The following is a 16,994-nucleotide window of genomic DNA, read 5'->3' as shown; positions in this document are numbered from 1 at the left end:
GCCAAGCCAATATTGCACCTTACGCCACGAAGGGGTCTAGTAACGCCCTCTCAATCTCGCTCTAGAAAGCCCGATTCTACGCCGAAGTCGACACCCTCCGGTAACTCCATAACTAGGTATTCAATACCTCTATCGACGACTACTCCCACCCCACAGGCTAGATTGAGAGTATCTTATTAGGGCCACACTCGTGACCGTATACCCCTAACTGGGTCTCCTTCCTCAGGCAACCCTACATTACCTCAACTATTGGAGCCGTAATCTAGGTTGCGGTTGGCCTCACCGAGCTACACCCCGATAGTTAATCGGAATTCGGCTATTAATCCACGAGCTTCCGGGATTCCACTAGCCCCGGCTATACTATCGGGGTTGTCTCACCCACCTGATGTAGCAGAGATATTAAATGCTCCGAAGATTAGCAATAAAATCGTTTCGTCCTTCTGCATAACTTTGTGGTGCATACTGAGGGCGCTGCACTCTGGCTACTCGGCGGAGAGGAGGCATCGGCTAGAAGACTGTGAGGACGAGGGAATGCCTGACATTAGTAAACAGAGGATTAAAACTCTAGTGTCAGGTGTTCGATCAGCACACGGAGATCTGCTGAAGGGTAAGCTTATAGATTATAAGTGTTTCGTTCACAGCGACCTACATCCGGGTAGGAGATATAAGCTAGGGCCCCCTTGCGTGTTTGATTTACTCGTCATTCGAACCATAGTATGTGCCCTACACATACCTGATCTCTACGACCTTGTGGGCATAGAATAGGCGGGAAGGGGAGTAACCAGCTATCAGAAAGGAGGACGATGATATTAAGGATCTATCGAATGTGCTAAAGCAAGGTGTAGCGAGATAAGATGACTAATACAAAAACTGACACCAGCTTCGGTGCTGAGTTTGAGACGCTGATGGGACAGTCCTGTGCTGGTCGCAGTGATTCTAAATGGTGCAGGCCATATATATCGGGGAAGGAAACATAAGAAAGGGTTGTTTTAGCTCTTTAAGGAGTTTCACAAAATTTTTTCCGTCGCTCGGGATGCCACCGCGATCAGCAGCGCCGGGATAGTCCTATTCGAAGTTTAGGTTTTGGATTTCAACGACAATAGAAGGAAAATCACTGATTCTAAATGGTACAGGCCATATATATCCGGGAAGGAGATCCAAGAAAGACTGCTATTTTAACCTGTTTATTATTCGAACAGTGTTATAATATGTACATATACCTGGGCTTTACGAGCTTGTGAGTAGAAAGTGGGCGGGAAGGAGGTATCAGATTTAGATGAGCAATTAATGGGGTTGCCTTGCACTGATCGCAGTGACTCCAACAGATCTAAAGGGTGTGTGAGTAATTATAAAATTTGTGGGACAAGAACATGACTTTGATAACTAGCTAGGGGGTAAAAAAGTGATGTAAGATCGTGCCTGTGTTTAGTCATAGTATCATTCTGATATGGAGGAAACTAGTCTATGTAGGTAGGTATATGCATGTTTAAGCTGTTGAAGCCTCTAGCCGACACTTAAAACGTCTACACGGATTATAACAAGCTCACTTACCTGCCATAAATCAAATCAAGCATCTCCTTCCCCTTAGGTGCATCGGTGAGATTTTTGTTACCATCCTTGGTAACAAGTACATCATCCTCGATACGCACGCCTCCAACATCCACATACCGTTCCACTACATCGAAATTGACAAACCTGCCTTTCGAGTTGGGCTCGTCTCGCTCAGCTCGTGCCTGGTCGATGGCCAGCCGGTTAAAGTACAGCCCTGGCTCCACGGTGATGACCATTCCAGACGCCAATGGTGGTGCAGAGAGTGTGCACGGCGGTCGATGTTCCGTGACACTCATTAGTCCTTTCTCCCGTTCTATAGCAAGCTCGACAGGTATGGTGCCGCTATCGGGTGAGACGTCATGCACTTCCAGGCCAAGATGGTGACCTAGACCATGCGGAAAGAAGAGAGCTGTCACTTCTGCCTTGATCAGGTCGGCCTTGGTCGAACCCTGGGGGATACGCAGTATTCCTAGCTTGAGTAATTCCTCCAGTGCGATGGCGTGAGCGTGCTGATGGATTGAGAAGAACAAAGCCCCCTCTTTTACTCTACTGATGCATTCTTCTTGCATGCGCTGCACAATGGCGTAGATTTGTTCAGCCTCACGACTTGGCCAGTCTCTTCCCCCGCTTACGCTTGAAGGGATAGGAAACGATCGTGTGACGTCGCTTGCATAGCAACTCCATTCAGCACCAGCATCAAGTACAACCATCTGTCGGCCAGCCAGCGGTTCATTGTTGCGGGTGTAATGCAGCGTTGCACCATTAGATCCCGAGCCTGCTATTGTCTGGTATGCCGTCCCTTTCGAGCGCAGGGACAGACAGACATCAATGAAGAGACCGGCTATCTGCGCCTCGTTCTTGAAATGGTGCAGATTAGCTAGAATGCTCCGATGAGCTGCGCCAGAGACGCGGTTCGCTCGCTGGATCAATTGGATTTCATGCTCGTCCTTGATCACTCGGCACGCATCCATCGCGTGCTTCAGTGACTTTGACTCATAGAAATACGCCACCGTCAGCGGAGTTACCGGCCGCTGGTCTGGGTGTAGTATATATATGGATAGCGATGGGTTCGCTTGGGACCAACGCAGAACATCGCCTTCCAACGCAGAGAAGTATTCCACTCGGTCAACATCATACCTGCATTCAGGTCAATATCTCCGTTAGGAGTCCAAGAAGCGCATTAAATACACACCTCTGGTTAGCCTCATCTTTTCCCAGCGTGGGACCTGTCCAGATAGTCCGCTTGAAGTCAAAGTCCGGCACGTATAGCGTCAGCTTATCCTCCGCGATGTCATATGTAACATGGCAATCCGGCTCCACGACGCCGGTCACGTAGAAGAAATAGCGGCGCTGTTTAAACGGCCTGTCCTGGTCTGAGTCTTCAGACAACACCGTCTGCTGGCCCGGTAGATAAATGAGGCCCTGCTGCTTCGGCAGGTAGGCGGCTACTCTACGGGCATGCTGTTTCCCTGGATCATACGAGTCAGCCATAGCTAGGTCGAACCCAGCTGACCCAGCTAGTTAACCAACTCATATAATCTGTTACTTACCAGGATACTTGTTTATGCTGGTTCCCGCAACCGAGACGGTGACTGAGTAGGACGCCATCTTGACATGTATCCTTTGCTGGTCGTGGTGTGGATGGAGTGGGGGACGTTGAACTAAGCTAGTCACTAACTAGCTTAAGACTTCACTAGCCCCGACTAAGCCTAGCCTGCTAACTAACTAGCCAACCCTAACTCAAATCTAGTTGGCTAACTAAGGCTTAAGTTGATAATTGTTGGAGCATGGACCACAGGACCATGGGACAAAAAGGCCTTCCTGCCCCATGTTCCCTTTGGGAACATGGACCAGGCGAGTTCTACTGACACAGAGGATGACTTATCCTAACAATAATACTAGAGCTTCTGAAGACCGTAAGCAAAGGGGGAAGAGGAAGGACTCAGGATGTAGATGGAATATGTTTAACCTTTAACAAGACCCTGAATATATGTGTGTACGCTACCAGCGTGCTACTATAATGTTAGATGTGTACTAAAGCCATAGAGGACAGAATAGAGTAAGTAGAGTAAGAAGTGTTGGTTGAAATGTTCTTTTATTCGGACATTGATGAGTAGTTAAGCCAGCCGAAAATACAAGATGGAAAAAATGCAGCACGTTACCAGTCCCTCTGATGAGTCTTGTTGTTTAGTTGCTTTTCTGCAGTCTACTCTACTTTCTGTTATCTCCTATCGCCAGCCTAAATTGTCCAAAAACTACCTAGTCCATCATGGGTTTCCACCAACAGACAGTTTAAGGGCAGCCGCTGCGTGCCTTTCGGCAGCAAGACAGCGCCTAGCTCTCTCCAGTTCGTGTCTTATTTTGTCCCAGTTCAGTACCAGCTCCTTATTGTAAGCCTCATCGTCTGACTGTACGCAGTCTGACAACTTTACATTCAAACAAGGGTAGGCGTTGTACATAGGTGTCTCCAATTGCCCTTCATTCGATTTGGGAGACTTTGGGGCCCCGAAGAAGGTCTAAAAGTGTAAGTGTTAGCATTTGTTAAGCTATGTAATGGGGAAATAAATGCACTTACAATTCTTGGTGTCCGCGTGATGGGCTCTCCTGTAGAAGTGCTTTTACCAAATACCTGCACTGCAGCGGTAAGCTCACCCATCCATCGAGCGCCGTATAAGAACACGGGGCTATAGGGAGCCCTTCCTTTGCAGTACTGCTGAATTAGTACACTGGGATTTCCCGGGCGAGCCATTCTCTCAGAGTGATAGATCTTTTTATTTTCTTCCGTTTGGAGGGGGTTTTTATAATTAGGAGTCTCCTTAATATCAAACAGCATAGCGACCTTGACTGTAGTCTTTTCAATAAGATGTCTCATTCTCTTCTCCAGGTCCACACTGGTCTGCGAAAAGCCAACCTCAACAGCAAAAACGGATTCCATGCCCCATTCTGAGTCTATGACCATCTGAATGTCTGGGTCGGGGATTCCCTCAGATATCGTAGAATCACAGTAAAATGAAATCTCGTCTAGATTTATGAGATTCCAGAGTTGATGAGAAACGGAATTGATTAAACATGAATGCAGGTGGACTTGATTGTGCCTGATGGTGGTGCTGTGGAAACCCTCATTAAATTGCACAGTTGCATTTTGACTTTTCCTATTTCCCCAATGACAACGTAAGCATGCAATATAATAATAGTGGGTAGAGGCAAGCGTACTTGTCTGTTGAGGCTCTAAATGCCTTTGATATGTGGTGGAATTCTTGTCTTGTTGTTCTCAAGGATATCACTTCACCCGAAAAGTCAGCAGGGAACACGCCATTGAATATTTGTTCCCTTTGCTCTGGGCTGATGAAATCATCGTCCAGAGAGATTTCTGGGCTTTGCGTAGTATAGGGGGTATAAAGCCGGGGGCTCTGTGGCCGTTCAGCTGAAGCCCGGTCACGGCTTGTCCATGAGGTATTCCGGAGGATATGAATATTCGCATTCCTTATGCAAAACAGTAAATTTAACTTATAAGGTGGGCGACGCGCGTGAAACATAGACTGCCGAAGCAATGGAAGCATGGCTGTATGGAATGTAGTTCAAGAAAAGAAGAATATCAACACAAAATTAGAATCCAAGAGGGCCTATAATTTGAAGCTGGTAATGAGGTAAATGTGTTTCATCTCAATGTTTGGGGATAACTGGAGGGGAACAAGCTGCCTTTTATATTTGTAGAACATGGGAGCTCGAGCTTGTCAAATAACTAAAGAGCGGGGCAAGAACACAAGATAGCAGGACAGCTGCAGGCCAGGACAAATAACATAAGACACTAACAAACAGATTGAATCTGGTAGCAGATAAAGAAAATAGTGTATATTTTCCCTTTTTAGGAAATGTTATCAAGTAGGATCCTTGTGGGGCTGCAGACTACGAGAGAGAAGTAATAGTATAAGTTGACTACTACCATCCCTTATCGAGGTTATATCGTTATGATAAAGTAAACACTTGGGTATTTTACGGTGTCCAAAGAAAGGATAAGCCCTTTGATAGCCAAATAGCTGTTTGATGTCCTTAACGTGTAAGTGATGCTTTTAATATCAGAAAGCTTTAACTTTTGGCTATGCTGTCATTCGGATCCATTGCTTACTCATCCAGCCGACCCCGGGAAAACTATCCTAAAGTGGTTAGACAATTCTTTACGCCTTCCCCTATTAGGCCTAGTTCCTTAGCTTAAATCCACGTTTAGACCATGGCGCTAGTCCCGATCAGGCGATCTATCAAAAGAGGCCACGGATGTGACATCGAGATCGCAAAGATCAAGCCGAAGAGGACGGCAAAGAGAGCAACGGGTCGATAGGTTACCGCCAGCCGGATATTGCGATATTTCCATGCCGAGGATATAGGGGCCCGCGAGACTGAGGTGCTAGTTTCATTACGATCTCTTTCAAAGCTGTGTTCGCTTGTGAGAACCGCCGGAGGAGCGAGATATAAGGGAGGACCACACCCTATGAGCCCTTGTGCTCACCCGGAGACATACATTCGACCCTTATTAGAGAGCTGGAGCATCCGCAGCCATGTCGACTGACTATAACTACGACGAGCAGGTTGGTATTGTCCAATGCAACGTGTATATCTTGTAATGTTCGTGACTGACCCGTCCGCTTGCTTTGTCTAGGGCCAATTCTTCCCTTTCTTCATCCTCACCCTGACCGGCCTCGTTACCCTCCCTCTCACATATACCCTTCTAAGGCCTGTCAAAGGTTTGTCAGCCTTCGTCTCGAGGCCGTTGTATGTCGTGTGCCTTGCAGCTTTGCTGATATTGCCTTCCCCCGCGTGTAGGACTCGAAAATTCTGCCCCTCGAATCAAGTCTGATTTCAAGCCACAACATGACGATATCATACAGAGTCAGAAGCAGAAGCTTCTGCGAAAGGAGCGCCGTATCAAGAGGATCGTTACGGTGATAGTTGGCTATGCAGTTATGGCCTGGATGGTTTACCTGATCACCGTGACTGCAAGATCTGCCCCCAAGATCTGGGATCCCTATGAAATTCTCGGAATTTCAAGAGTGAGATTACCTTTACTTTTTAAATAACAATTTTTTTACTGTCTAACCATGGCTGGCTATTGGTTTAGAGCGCGGATGAGAGAGCTATCAGCAAACACTATAAACGCCTTTCCGTCAAATTCCACCCAGACAAGATCAAGCCCGACCCTGCAAAAAATGAAACCGTTGAGATGCTCAACGAACGTTTCGTCGAACTTACAAAGGCATACAAGACACTCACAGACGAAGAAATCAGAAACAACTATATCCAATTCGGCCACCCTGACGGAAAACAGAGCTTCAGCATTGGTATCGCCCTGCCCAAATTTATCGTCACGGAAGGAAATGGAAAGTTTGTCCTTTTGCTGTATGGAATCCTCTTTGGTGTTCTCCTTCCGTATACCGTTGGAAGGTGGTGGTACGGTAACCAGCGCTATACCAAGGACAACGTTCTTGTGGCCAGCGCAGGGAACCTGTTCCGAGAGTACAAACCGGGCCTGACTGGCGGGGATATGATTGGCACCATGAGCGTAGGAGATGAGTATACAGAACTCCTCGATGGGGATCATGCGCATTCAGGGCTAGCTAAGATTGAGAAGAAAATCCTTGAGTCGGTGGATATGTCACCCAAGGATAAACTCGCTCTAAGCAAATTGGATGATGAGAGGAGGAGAAAGGCGCTTGCGCTGTTATGGGCTTATCTTGGAAGGGTAGACCTCGAAGACAATACCCTTAACAACGGTAGGTTTATGTTAATGTTTCTCCAAAGGAGGCCGCCTGACATAGCTAATCCGATAAACCTTCATAGAAAAGTTCCAAGTCGCACCCCCTGCCGTTACCCTCAACAATGCTTTCACCACCATTGCCCTGGCTTTCGGCAACCTGCAACCTATCATGACATCACTCTATACATCCCAAAACCTCATTCAAGCTATTGCACCGAACTCCTCTCCGCTTCTTCAGCTTCCCTACTTTACCCCTAACGTTGTCCGATCCGTGGAAGGCGAACATTCTAAAACCCACATGACCATTCAGCAGTTCATGAAATTGCCAGAAGTCAAGCGACGAAGCATGACTATCGGTAGTGGACTTTTGACAGACTCGCAGTATCAAACTGCAGTATCGGTAGCAAGGAGAATACCCGCATTGGAGCTGTGCAAGGCCGTTCTCAGAGTGCAAAGCGAAAAAGTCATAACTCCTAGCAGCTTGGTACAACTTGTTGTAAAAGCCCGCTTTGTCCCACCTGGCTGCGAATACGTTCCACCGGTCAAGGAGTCGGACCTCGTAATTGAAGATATCGACGAAGACGCCATAGCAGACGCCCAGACAGGAAATGCTACGGTTGACCCTAAGGAGAAAGAGAAGAAGACCCAGAGTGAAAAGGAAGATGAGCCTGAGATTCAGCCTCCTCTTGCCCACGCCCCTTACTTCGCCCGAGACCACTCCCCGAGATGGCACATATTCCTTGCGGATGTTAAGCAGGACCGTATGGCCGTTCCTCCTTTCACATTCACCAAATTTGACAAGCCCATATTTGACGATGAGGGCAAACCAACTTTCAACGTACAGACGATGAAGATGCAGTTCCAGGCTCCTCCACAGGTCGGAAGTTTCCCATTCGTCCTTAACATCGTTTGCGACAGCTACATCGGATTTGACCAGGAGCAAGAAATTACTCTTGAAGTTGAGGATCTAGAGAAGGCCGCTGCTGTAGCTCAGGAAGATGACATCAGTGAACCAGACGAAGGTATGCATTGAACTTACTACTAATACCGTGGGCCCACTTTATAATGCATATATATTCTAACAACCCTCCAGATTCCATTGCCGGACAGATGCAAGCTTTGAAAACCGGTCAAGCACCTCCCAAGAAGAAGCGTGTCGCTGAATCCAGCGAAGACGACGAGAGTGACACCGACGGCGACGCCGCCGACGACACAAGCGAAACAGACACCGAAACAGACACTGACGGAGAATAAACCCACATACACCCAACCCTTTAGCCGAGAATTTACAATGCCATCATGTTCCCTTTTACCTTTTTCTAAGGTCATGTTTTATTTTAAAGTTGATATCTTTACCTTTTTTCTGTTATTTTTAAAATTCAGTTTCAAGACGATCAAAGCTCACTCATGGTTTATTCACGTTAGCCAATTGATATGGTTCTCATTTATTTATCCTTTTATCTGCTATTCTTTGTTGTCCTTTTTAATACCCTCTTCTTTTTGACATAGGACTATTAGAAGTCGCAGGACGAGGGTGCAGCTTGTATCCATTTATCTTGCTATCTAGCAGCTGTTTGACCGGTATGTACTATCCTGTTACCAATAACTACCACCTGTTTGACTCGGGCATGAAAATGGAGTTTCATCAACCTTGAATGAAAAGAATGGTGTTTGACCCTTGGCTATGTTTACTGGATGTTCATGATCCAGTTCTTTACACTGAAGTGCGACCATTTCAGTAATTTCATATTATTGGTAGGCAGTCATTAGGAATACACAATTACCAGAATTAATCGAAAAAAAAGGCAACAACAACAGGTCCTGCTAAATATAAAAGAGGCGTAAGTGAAATAACTCAGAAGCCTGGAGAAAGTATGGTGTTAGGCAATATCAGACAATCGCAAACTGTCCGTTGGTTCATTCAGTGCTTGGGTTAAGTGCCAAGTTGATGGCGTCAACCCACTTCCCGCCCTTCTCCTTATTAGGCGCTCTCAAACCTTTATCACCTAGCATTCCCTCGCCATCACGAGCCCATTCCATCAAGGCCTCCTCGCTGCCCCATTCTCCCATACCCATCAGCCCAACGGGGACGGAAGGCTCATCGTCATAGCCCATTGGGCACGAAATGGCAGGACACCCGGTGAAGTTGGCGAGGTATACATATTCCATGGATCGCAGGGTTGCATTGGAATCACTGATTCCGTTGGTAAGATCAGCCTCGCCCCCAGAAATCTTGGAGCCGGCTGTGGGTGTTGTGGGAGTTGCAATGACGATGCCGGGGTATTTTTGGAAGAGGAAAGAAAGGTGGTTCATGAGGAGATGGCGCATCCTCTGGCTGGCGAAATAGTCCTGTGCAAGACCTTGGGTTCCGCCCACGGAGACGATGATCCTTGTAGGAGCAGATAGTTGAGATATTTGTTCTTTGCTAAGGCCGCTTGATATCTCATTTAGAATTGATAGGGCATGGCATTTTCCACCTTCGGGGATGTATGGAATGGTGATGTCGACGATTTGGTAACCTTGTTCGTCACGGTAGTAGTCAATAGCCTTATTGAACATGGCTAGGACATCTGGGTCAGACCTCTCAACCCAATCCTTGTATACACCGATAACCTTGCCCCTAGAGGAAGACGGAGATGGGATACTCAGCAAGGGGTCGGGGAATGCCGCCGACACAGGGTTGCTCGGGTCAGGCGCGCTCATGATACGGTAGCCCATAGCCAAGTCATCGATACTGGATGCCATTGGGCCAAAGACTCCTACAGTTGTCGCCAGTCTACGCGTTGGAGCAGATGAAACTCGGCCGTGAGTTGTCTTGAGTCCATAAATGCCGCAGTAGTTCGAGGGAATGCGGATAGAGCCACCACCATCAGCTCCGAGGGCAAGAGGCACAATACCAGCGCCAACTGCATACCCAGAGCCTCCTGAGGAGCCTCCAGTGTAGTATCCTGGGTTATGGGGGTTTTTCGGGGTTCCAACAACGGGATTATTGTTTGTAGTGTCTAGAAAAAATGTCAATTCAAGTAAACCACAAGAACTGACGCCATTTTTGGATCAATATGATAGACGTACCTAGTCCAATTTCATGCATAACGGTTTTACCAATGACTATAGCGCCGGCCTCCTCCCATTTCTTCACACACCAGGAAGTGAAGCTAGGATTAGCTGTGAAGTCGACCTTGCTCGACAGGTACTTATCATATCCATCAATGTCCACTTCATCCTTGATAGCAACGGGTATTCCATCCATCGGTCCCAATGGCGTGCCATTAGCCCATCTTTGTGTGGAAGCCTCTGCGGCGGCACGAACAAGATCAATCTTTGACTGGGAGAAACCCGCCGAAAACTCGCCAGGAGGTGAAGTATCACGTCTGATCACAGGCAGCAACGCCTCCACAACAGCAGTAGGAGTCAGCTTGCCGGCCTTGTAAAGCTCACGGTAATCAGCAGAGGTATAGTAGTCGCCCTTGCCATCCTGGCGGCGTCTGGTAGGGGCCGGTAGCTCGGGTGTCTCAGTGCCAGATTGCTGGGTCAGCGGGGGGAGGACAGTAGGGTCGAATTTCGGTTCGTATGCCGTTAGGTCTTGGATGTCACGGATGGTAGAGAAGCCTGCATTGCGCCAGAGAATGGACTGGATAAAACTCGAAGATTGGACTCTGTAGATATTAAGGCGTTAGTTGAAACGACCGTGTTAGCTTCAAACCAGCTAGTTACTGGCAAACGCAGCTCATGCAGGGACATAAAACCGACGGCCATAACAGACATGGGGGATGGACTGACAGAGTAGCAGCTATTTCCAGCACGCGGCCACGTAAGATGGGGTTCGATTCTTGCGCAGCCTTGTATGGTACTTTCGGGCCTTCAACGGGCGTGGGGAATGTCCGGTACGGGTTCTTATTGGCAGCCATCTTCAGCCAATTAATTCCTGGGCGTCGGTTTTTCAATGCAGGACAGGAGTCGACAGAGCAGGTTTTGGCAAGTTAATCGACGTCGATGTCGTCGTCGTCGTCGCTGTTGTTGTTGTTGTTGGTTAATGGATGTCTCGATGTCACTATACCCTCCGTTTGAAAGGAGGTTAGGCAGTTAACTTTAGCGGCCATAGCAGCCGAGCTATCAACCAGTGCAAACCAACCTCGGCCAAAAAAGCCATCCCTGAGCTTTGTTGACTCCGACAGCTCAAAGGTAACTAGGTAACAAAGTAACTAAAGAAAAAGAAAACATTTGACAAGCGCCAAAAGACGCATGTGAAGGAAAAAGAAAAGGCGTTGACGTTTCAAAAGCTGCTGTCCAATTATTATGTATTATGTATTTATTCCGTGTCTATGTTATTTATAGCCTGAGTTTTACATTCCAGAAATCAAGCGCCAATGCGATGGCGGTCAGGATGACCGAATATAGCATCAAAACCGCCATGGCCAGTTCCTTTCGGGCGTCGAGCGTGTTCATGCTCAGGTTGACAGCCCCTGTAAGCAAGTTGGCAATGAGGAAGATGGCCAGGCCGTTCTTGTTGAATGACCGCATGACCCTGCTCGTTGCAAAGTCGCTTTGTTCCGCCTCTTCTTTCTTATTCGACACCTTCTCCACCGACGGGAAGACGACGGTCTCTATGAGGCAGTAGAGCAGCATATGGGTCATGTTGAATGCATTAACCCAGAAGACATAGGGCATATTAGCCAGTCGACGGGAGACCGGAATTCCCGCGCCGTACCCGAAGAAGTAGGAGGAGTTGAGAGTGAATAAGGTCGCCCACACTGCTGACCATGAGACCAGCTGGATGAGTAGGGTCCTGCGCGGTTTGCGAGGTATTATCCGTAACCCGGCTGCTCGGCCAGACAGGAAGATGGCAAGATACCCAAGGAAGGAAAACACTCCCTCTCGGTTCTTGGACAGCAGAGACGGCCCCCGCGGAGAGACCAAGATGTACTCCTTCAAGCTCGTGGATTCTAGCGCTACCTGGTACGCTCCGATAACGAGCAGCGAGAGGGCCTCATACCACGGGATCAGTGCGGTCATGGCATGAAATATCTCCACAAAGGGCGGGAGGAGTCCTAGAGTAAAGAAGAAATTCCAGTGCACACCATATTCTGTTACGTGCTCTGCATAGTCCAGCCCCTTGACACTGTACAGGCGAATCAGGCCCAGTACCAGGAGGGGGATGGAGTGGCGTGCAGATGCAAGTAAGCGCTTTGCGAACGAGCCCTGGGAGGCGGCACTACCACGTCCCAGGATCGAACGCGCTGAAACGACACCCCCCGAGAAGACGAACGAGCCCACTCCCATGTCCATGAGGGAGGTCCCCCAGTTTTCCACCTTTGCAAACCGCCGAGGAAACACAGTGAAGTCGACCGCTAGGATCGACAGACAGGTACTTATCATCAGACTTGCTCGGTAGTGGGTGAGAAATGGACGCTGTGGGAGGGCGTCTAACGCAGCATCGGAGCTCCCCTGGCCCTGGTGTGTCGTGCTCTTCGCAGACCCCGGTGGAGGCTTTGCCTTTTGGCGTACATTTTTGGGCTTGGTGCTTAACAGGAGCAGGGCGGCAGGAGAGAGGAGCAGTATATTCAGCACTATCGGCGAGGAGGAGTACGCTGTCACTGCGAACAGTACAGTGACAACGGTCAAAAGGAAGTCTGCTATCACGGCCGGTAGTTCATAGGGAGTAAATAGCGAGCGGCGCGATTGAAGGACGGACCAGAGTAGGACCGCACTCTACCGAAGCACCGTTAGCCAGCAGCACTGAATAATGGGAAGAAGGGACCCGTAAAGATGCGTATACTCACCGGGACAACAGCTGAAACCGTGTGGATATCCCATACGCTGCTGCCCGAGAGGTTGGAGACGAAGGCCTCCTTTCTAGCTTTGTAGCTCTCAGCCATGATGGATGCGCGATGCGGTCGTTCCAGCAAACACCGTCAGCAGGCAGCCCTCGTCGAGTAGTTACACTCTCATCTGGCAAGCCGGGCTCCTCGTCTCTTTAATAGCTGTCAATGCCACGAAGAAGCCAGCCTGGTCACTTTTCTCTCTTTTCGACGTCTTGTTCTTTTCTTCTTCTTCTTCTTCCACGTTGAAGCCGCGGCGAAGTCGCTGAAGTTGCTGACTAAGCTGAGACTAACTTGTCCATTTCTTCGGCATTTTTATACTGATGACGTCGATATGAATTTGACCAGACAGCAAATAAGTGAGTGAATGCCTTTTATTCGAGAGTAAAATCATGAGTTCATAAGATACAAAAGAGAGTCATAAGGAAACTGGAGCGAGAGTAGCTGTACAAGCGCAGAGAAACAAATCACCAACCGATATGCAAGATCATCAATATCAATCAATCAAAAACGACCGCCATGCCAGAGTATTCAAACGAGGGTATCAAGCCGTCTCACCGCCAGACGGAACATACAAGGGAAGCTAGGTCATAAGATGCTTGAAAAGAGCGCAGGGAAATGTAGGAAAATAATGCAAAAACAGGTAAAAGGAAAGAAATATGAACATGAGCAGCTAGATGCTGCAAAACTGAGTTGCCTCGATGAATCTATTGTCGGTTCAAAGACAGTTCCATCTATGTGATATTAACTGTCGAGCTGCTTGTTGCTTGACTTGAAGGTCAAGAAAGACGCTTGGCTACACCGTTGCACAGGAGGACTCTCGCGTCTCCCGTCATCATCACCCAGGACGAAACGGACCTTCTTCTTCCCATCTTTGGGTGAAGACGCGGAGTTGCCCTTGGCCGCTTCAGGCGTCGTATTCCTGGGCACTGTTGGCTTAACTCTTGGAGTGATGACGACGGGATCACCCTTGCGGCAGGCAGAGGGGGACACTTTTCTGAAGCGTCTCGATTTGACGGGTAGCTCTTTGAATTCTGGGATATGCACAACCGGTACCACCTCCTTGAACTTATTCAGCGGCTTCATGATGGTGGTCTTCTTCCTGGAGGGTCGAATGATCTCCTCGGTAGATGAAGTTGATGTCATTGAAGGTGTTGGAGAAGGAGACCGTTTCCTGCGGAGGCCAGCAATCGAGCTGTTGTCGGTCAGGGAAAACGTAGTGTTCCGTGGTTCATCGTATTCAACATCTCGTTGGATGCTGGAAGACCGACGATGGCCTTTTCCCTGTGGGCTGACGGAGATGCGGATGCGGACTCGGGAGGACTGAGATGCCCTTACAGATTCCCGGGGACAGCCTGTGAGATTGACAGCGTCGTCCATATCACTCAACTCCTCTTCCGCAAAGAACCCATGGGCGGCCATGTCCTCGCATAGGTGCTGTGTGAACCCCTTGGGACTGAAAAGGACTCTCTTCTGGTAGCCATCACCTGTGCTTCGGCGGCGTTCAATGAACATGGCGACAGTGTTTGACTTTGTGGATTGGTATAGTAAAGAGCAGAGGCCGAGCCCAAAGGAAGGTAGTCAATTAAACAATAAACAAGTATCTGGGTATATAGAGCGTGTAGCAGAGTTATCAAAAGCCGCGGTGGTTGAGATCTGAATTGAAAGACTCCCAGTTCAAGGACAAACTCAGTCGACTTTATAAGGGATTAGAGTTAAGAAAGAAAAGGCAGATATAGCCTCCTTCGAATGCTCGAAAGAGGATAATCCAGCAATTGAACAGGGAGAAAAAGCAGAGGCCAGATGCAGCCTCTGCCAGGACAGGCGCCTGAGTCCAGCAGAAAGGAGAGCTGCCATCCTATCAATTCCAAAAATTGAGAAGCGTATGAAATTCCGGCGCAGCGCTCGGAGCATTCCCAGCCCCAAGAATAGGATCTTAACCGCGAAACAGGAAGAACCAGAGCACCGGGACAGATATCTGGCCATGAGAAACAGCAGAGGTATGATCTCGCGCCGGCCTCAGGGCTGCTCTACAGACCCCCCTCTTCCCCCCTAGACGACCGAGATGGAGGCGCGGCCAATGAGCAAGCCGGGAGCAAGCAAAGAGCAGGAGGATATCAAACACGAAGAAAAGGGTGGATATGGTAAAAATAGATTCCCATGGGCGGAGCATCTGAGTGGTATCTGGCCGTCCATGGCCCTTAGACACCTTTCGCAGAGGGCATTGAGAAAGTAAATAGGCGCTGGCCTGCAGGTCTCTTCCCCTAGGACACTCCACCAGTTTCATCTGGCACCTCTCTGCGATTTTTTTTTTCCAGGCAAGACGGTAGGAGCAGATGCTATAAGTGTATTCCTGTATTCATTGGATATGAGCATGGCTAATACTGAGCATAGGACGAGGACTCCAATCAGAAGCGCAAGGCCGGCTGTGGCGTTGGTTTGTTTATCAAAAATAAACACCTTGCCGCCGGGATGGATAACTGTTACGAGTCAACCTGCCGAGAGACACAGAGGCAGAGCGAAGAGTTCAGAGGCACCGCTAGCCGCCGCACATGCAAGTTCATGCAGTTGAAAGATATTTTATGCGACCTGAAACCGTGGCGAGTCCGCTAGGTTATAGTTAACTTAACTTAGGCGGCCTCCCAGGGGCTGCGGCACATCGCATCAACAACGCAGGCAGTGCGCACCCAGCGGCTGAAAAACGAGGGCACCTTGAGGAATTAACTAGTCAGCTAGCCAACGAGGGCCCCTGGCTAGTTACAGCCGGACTCGTCTATGCATGGCTAGGATATAAGGAGCAGGTCTTCTGGCCTAGTGTAGCGTCACTGGCCCCCCAAGGGCGTCTCTCAGCCATTCGATTCCTCAAACTACCTCAGAGCGACTCCATCCGATCACCGCTGGTGCTGCCGGTGCCAGGGTGCTTTACCCACCCGTTCTCATGCAAGAACAGGAACTGATCCCAGGGTATATTTACGCGAAACCCTTGCTTGCTCGTCGACAGGTCTCCGGGTTGCCATCATCCACCATGAAGAACCGCCAGTGACTGACCTGCCCGCCCATCCAACTCCGAATGGCTAACCCGTAGCTAGTTTACCTACATCCAGCGGGCCTCAGCAGTACTCCCTCTCTGTATAGTTACATGCCCGTCGGCCGGGGCATAAACTAGTTAGCTAGCAACACCCGCCAAGTCAGACCAGGGGGTAAAAAAGATGGATCTCAACTCTACCAAAAAAAACACACACACACCCCTGTTGTGGAGGAAATGAGAACTTGGTGAGCAAAAGAATGACACCATAACTATCCTCCCCCAGCCTAGCTTTCTGATGGGCCAGATAGGAATGAAATAATTTCACAATTTAGCTCTGTCACCCCCTTCCCTTACCGTTTCTCTCGCCCACGGATCCAGTCTGGCCGGCAATCAGGGCTGGCTTAAACCTGTACGGGAAAAAAAAAAATTGGGTCGAGAGAAGACGAGGAGAAAGGGGAAGAAACGGTCCCTTTGTCCATCCAGATGTCTGGTTATCCCTTATCCGTGTGAAGGGGGAGGTATTAAAATATATATATAACAACCTGAGCTGTCGCGGCAATTTGGCATCCCCTTAAATAGCTCCCATGCCAGACTCCGTATTTCATTCATTCATCGCAAGAGTCGGCTCCTCTTCCTTCGCCTCTCCCTTCAGTATCGCCATCTAACTAATAACGACCTTGAACCGACCTCAGACAACACGTCTATACATATACTTGCCTTGTCTACTGGCTGTTCATCGTCTTAGGGCCCCGTCAACCGCTAGTTATCAATCACACTTTTTCACCGTCAGCCACGCAGTCAACTATCAACTGAAAGGAAACGGCCGCCTGGCAAGCTCCCTCGCTTC

At 48.8% G+C, this 16,994-nt stretch overlaps 6 protein-coding genes across 6 annotated transcripts; 1 reads left to right on the top strand and 5 right to left on the bottom strand.

The window, feature by feature from the left end:
• Nucleotides 1-1,547: 1,547 nt before the first annotated feature.
• On the bottom strand, nucleotides 1,548-3,159 carry TRV_02643 (uncharacterized protein; the record flags this gene model as incomplete). Its single annotated transcript, XM_003023181.1, has 3 exons — nucleotides 1,548-2,688; nucleotides 2,744-3,068; nucleotides 3,102-3,159. The coding sequence occupies 3 exons, from the start codon at nucleotides 3,157-3,159 to the stop codon at nucleotides 1,548-1,550; spliced, it is 1,524 nt and encodes a 507-aa protein (XP_003023227.1).
• Nucleotides 3,160-3,818: 659 nt separating this feature from the next.
• Nucleotides 3,819-5,111, bottom strand: TRV_02642 (uncharacterized protein; the record flags this gene model as incomplete). Its single annotated transcript, XM_003023180.1, has 3 exons — nucleotides 3,819-4,067; nucleotides 4,127-4,703; nucleotides 4,765-5,111. The coding sequence occupies 3 exons, from the start codon at nucleotides 5,109-5,111 to the stop codon at nucleotides 3,819-3,821; spliced, it is 1,173 nt and encodes a 390-aa protein (XP_003023226.1).
• A 993-nt stretch (nucleotides 5,112-6,104) lies between these two features.
• On the top strand, nucleotides 6,105-8,554 carry TRV_02641 (uncharacterized protein; the record flags this gene model as incomplete). Its single annotated transcript, XM_003023179.1, has 6 exons — nucleotides 6,105-6,134; nucleotides 6,206-6,290; nucleotides 6,370-6,596; nucleotides 6,665-7,316; nucleotides 7,384-8,322; nucleotides 8,394-8,554. 6 exons carry the CDS (start codon nucleotides 6,105-6,107, stop codon nucleotides 8,552-8,554), a joined length of 2,094 nt encoding a protein of 697 aa, XP_003023225.1.
• A 663-nt stretch (nucleotides 8,555-9,217) lies between these two features.
• TRV_02640 (glutamyl-tRNA(Gln) amidotransferase subunit A, putative) lies at nucleotides 9,218-11,208 on the bottom strand (the record flags this gene model as incomplete). Its single annotated transcript, XM_003023178.1, has 3 exons — nucleotides 9,218-10,302; nucleotides 10,373-10,956; nucleotides 11,081-11,208. The coding sequence occupies 3 exons, from the start codon at nucleotides 11,206-11,208 to the stop codon at nucleotides 9,218-9,220; spliced, it is 1,797 nt and encodes a 598-aa protein (XP_003023224.1).
• Nucleotides 11,209-11,280: 72 nt separating this feature from the next.
• On the bottom strand, nucleotides 11,281-13,176 carry TRV_02639 (uncharacterized protein; the record flags this gene model as incomplete). The annotated part of the gene is made up of 3 exons (XM_003023177.1): nucleotides 11,281-11,502; nucleotides 11,648-13,009; nucleotides 13,081-13,176. 3 exons carry the CDS (start codon nucleotides 13,174-13,176, stop codon nucleotides 11,281-11,283), a joined length of 1,680 nt encoding a protein of 559 aa, XP_003023223.1.
• Nucleotides 13,177-13,863: 687 nt separating this feature from the next.
• Nucleotides 13,864-14,634, bottom strand: TRV_02638 (uncharacterized protein; the record flags this gene model as incomplete). Its single annotated transcript, XM_003023176.1, has 1 exon — nucleotides 13,864-14,634. One exon carries the CDS (start codon nucleotides 14,632-14,634, stop codon nucleotides 13,864-13,866), a length of 771 nt encoding a protein of 256 aa, XP_003023222.1.
• Nucleotides 14,635-16,994: the final 2,360 nt, after the last annotated feature.

This window comes from Trichophyton verrucosum, assembly GCF_000151505.1.
Source record: "Trichophyton verrucosum HKI 0517 chromosome Unknown contig00227_1.f1.exp, whole genome shotgun sequence".
Classification (NCBI taxonomy): domain Eukaryota; kingdom Fungi; phylum Ascomycota; class Eurotiomycetes; order Onygenales; family Arthrodermataceae; genus Trichophyton; species Trichophyton verrucosum.
The sequence above is the reverse complement of the archived record's forward strand: the minus strand, read 5'-3'. Positions and strand labels throughout refer to the sequence as shown.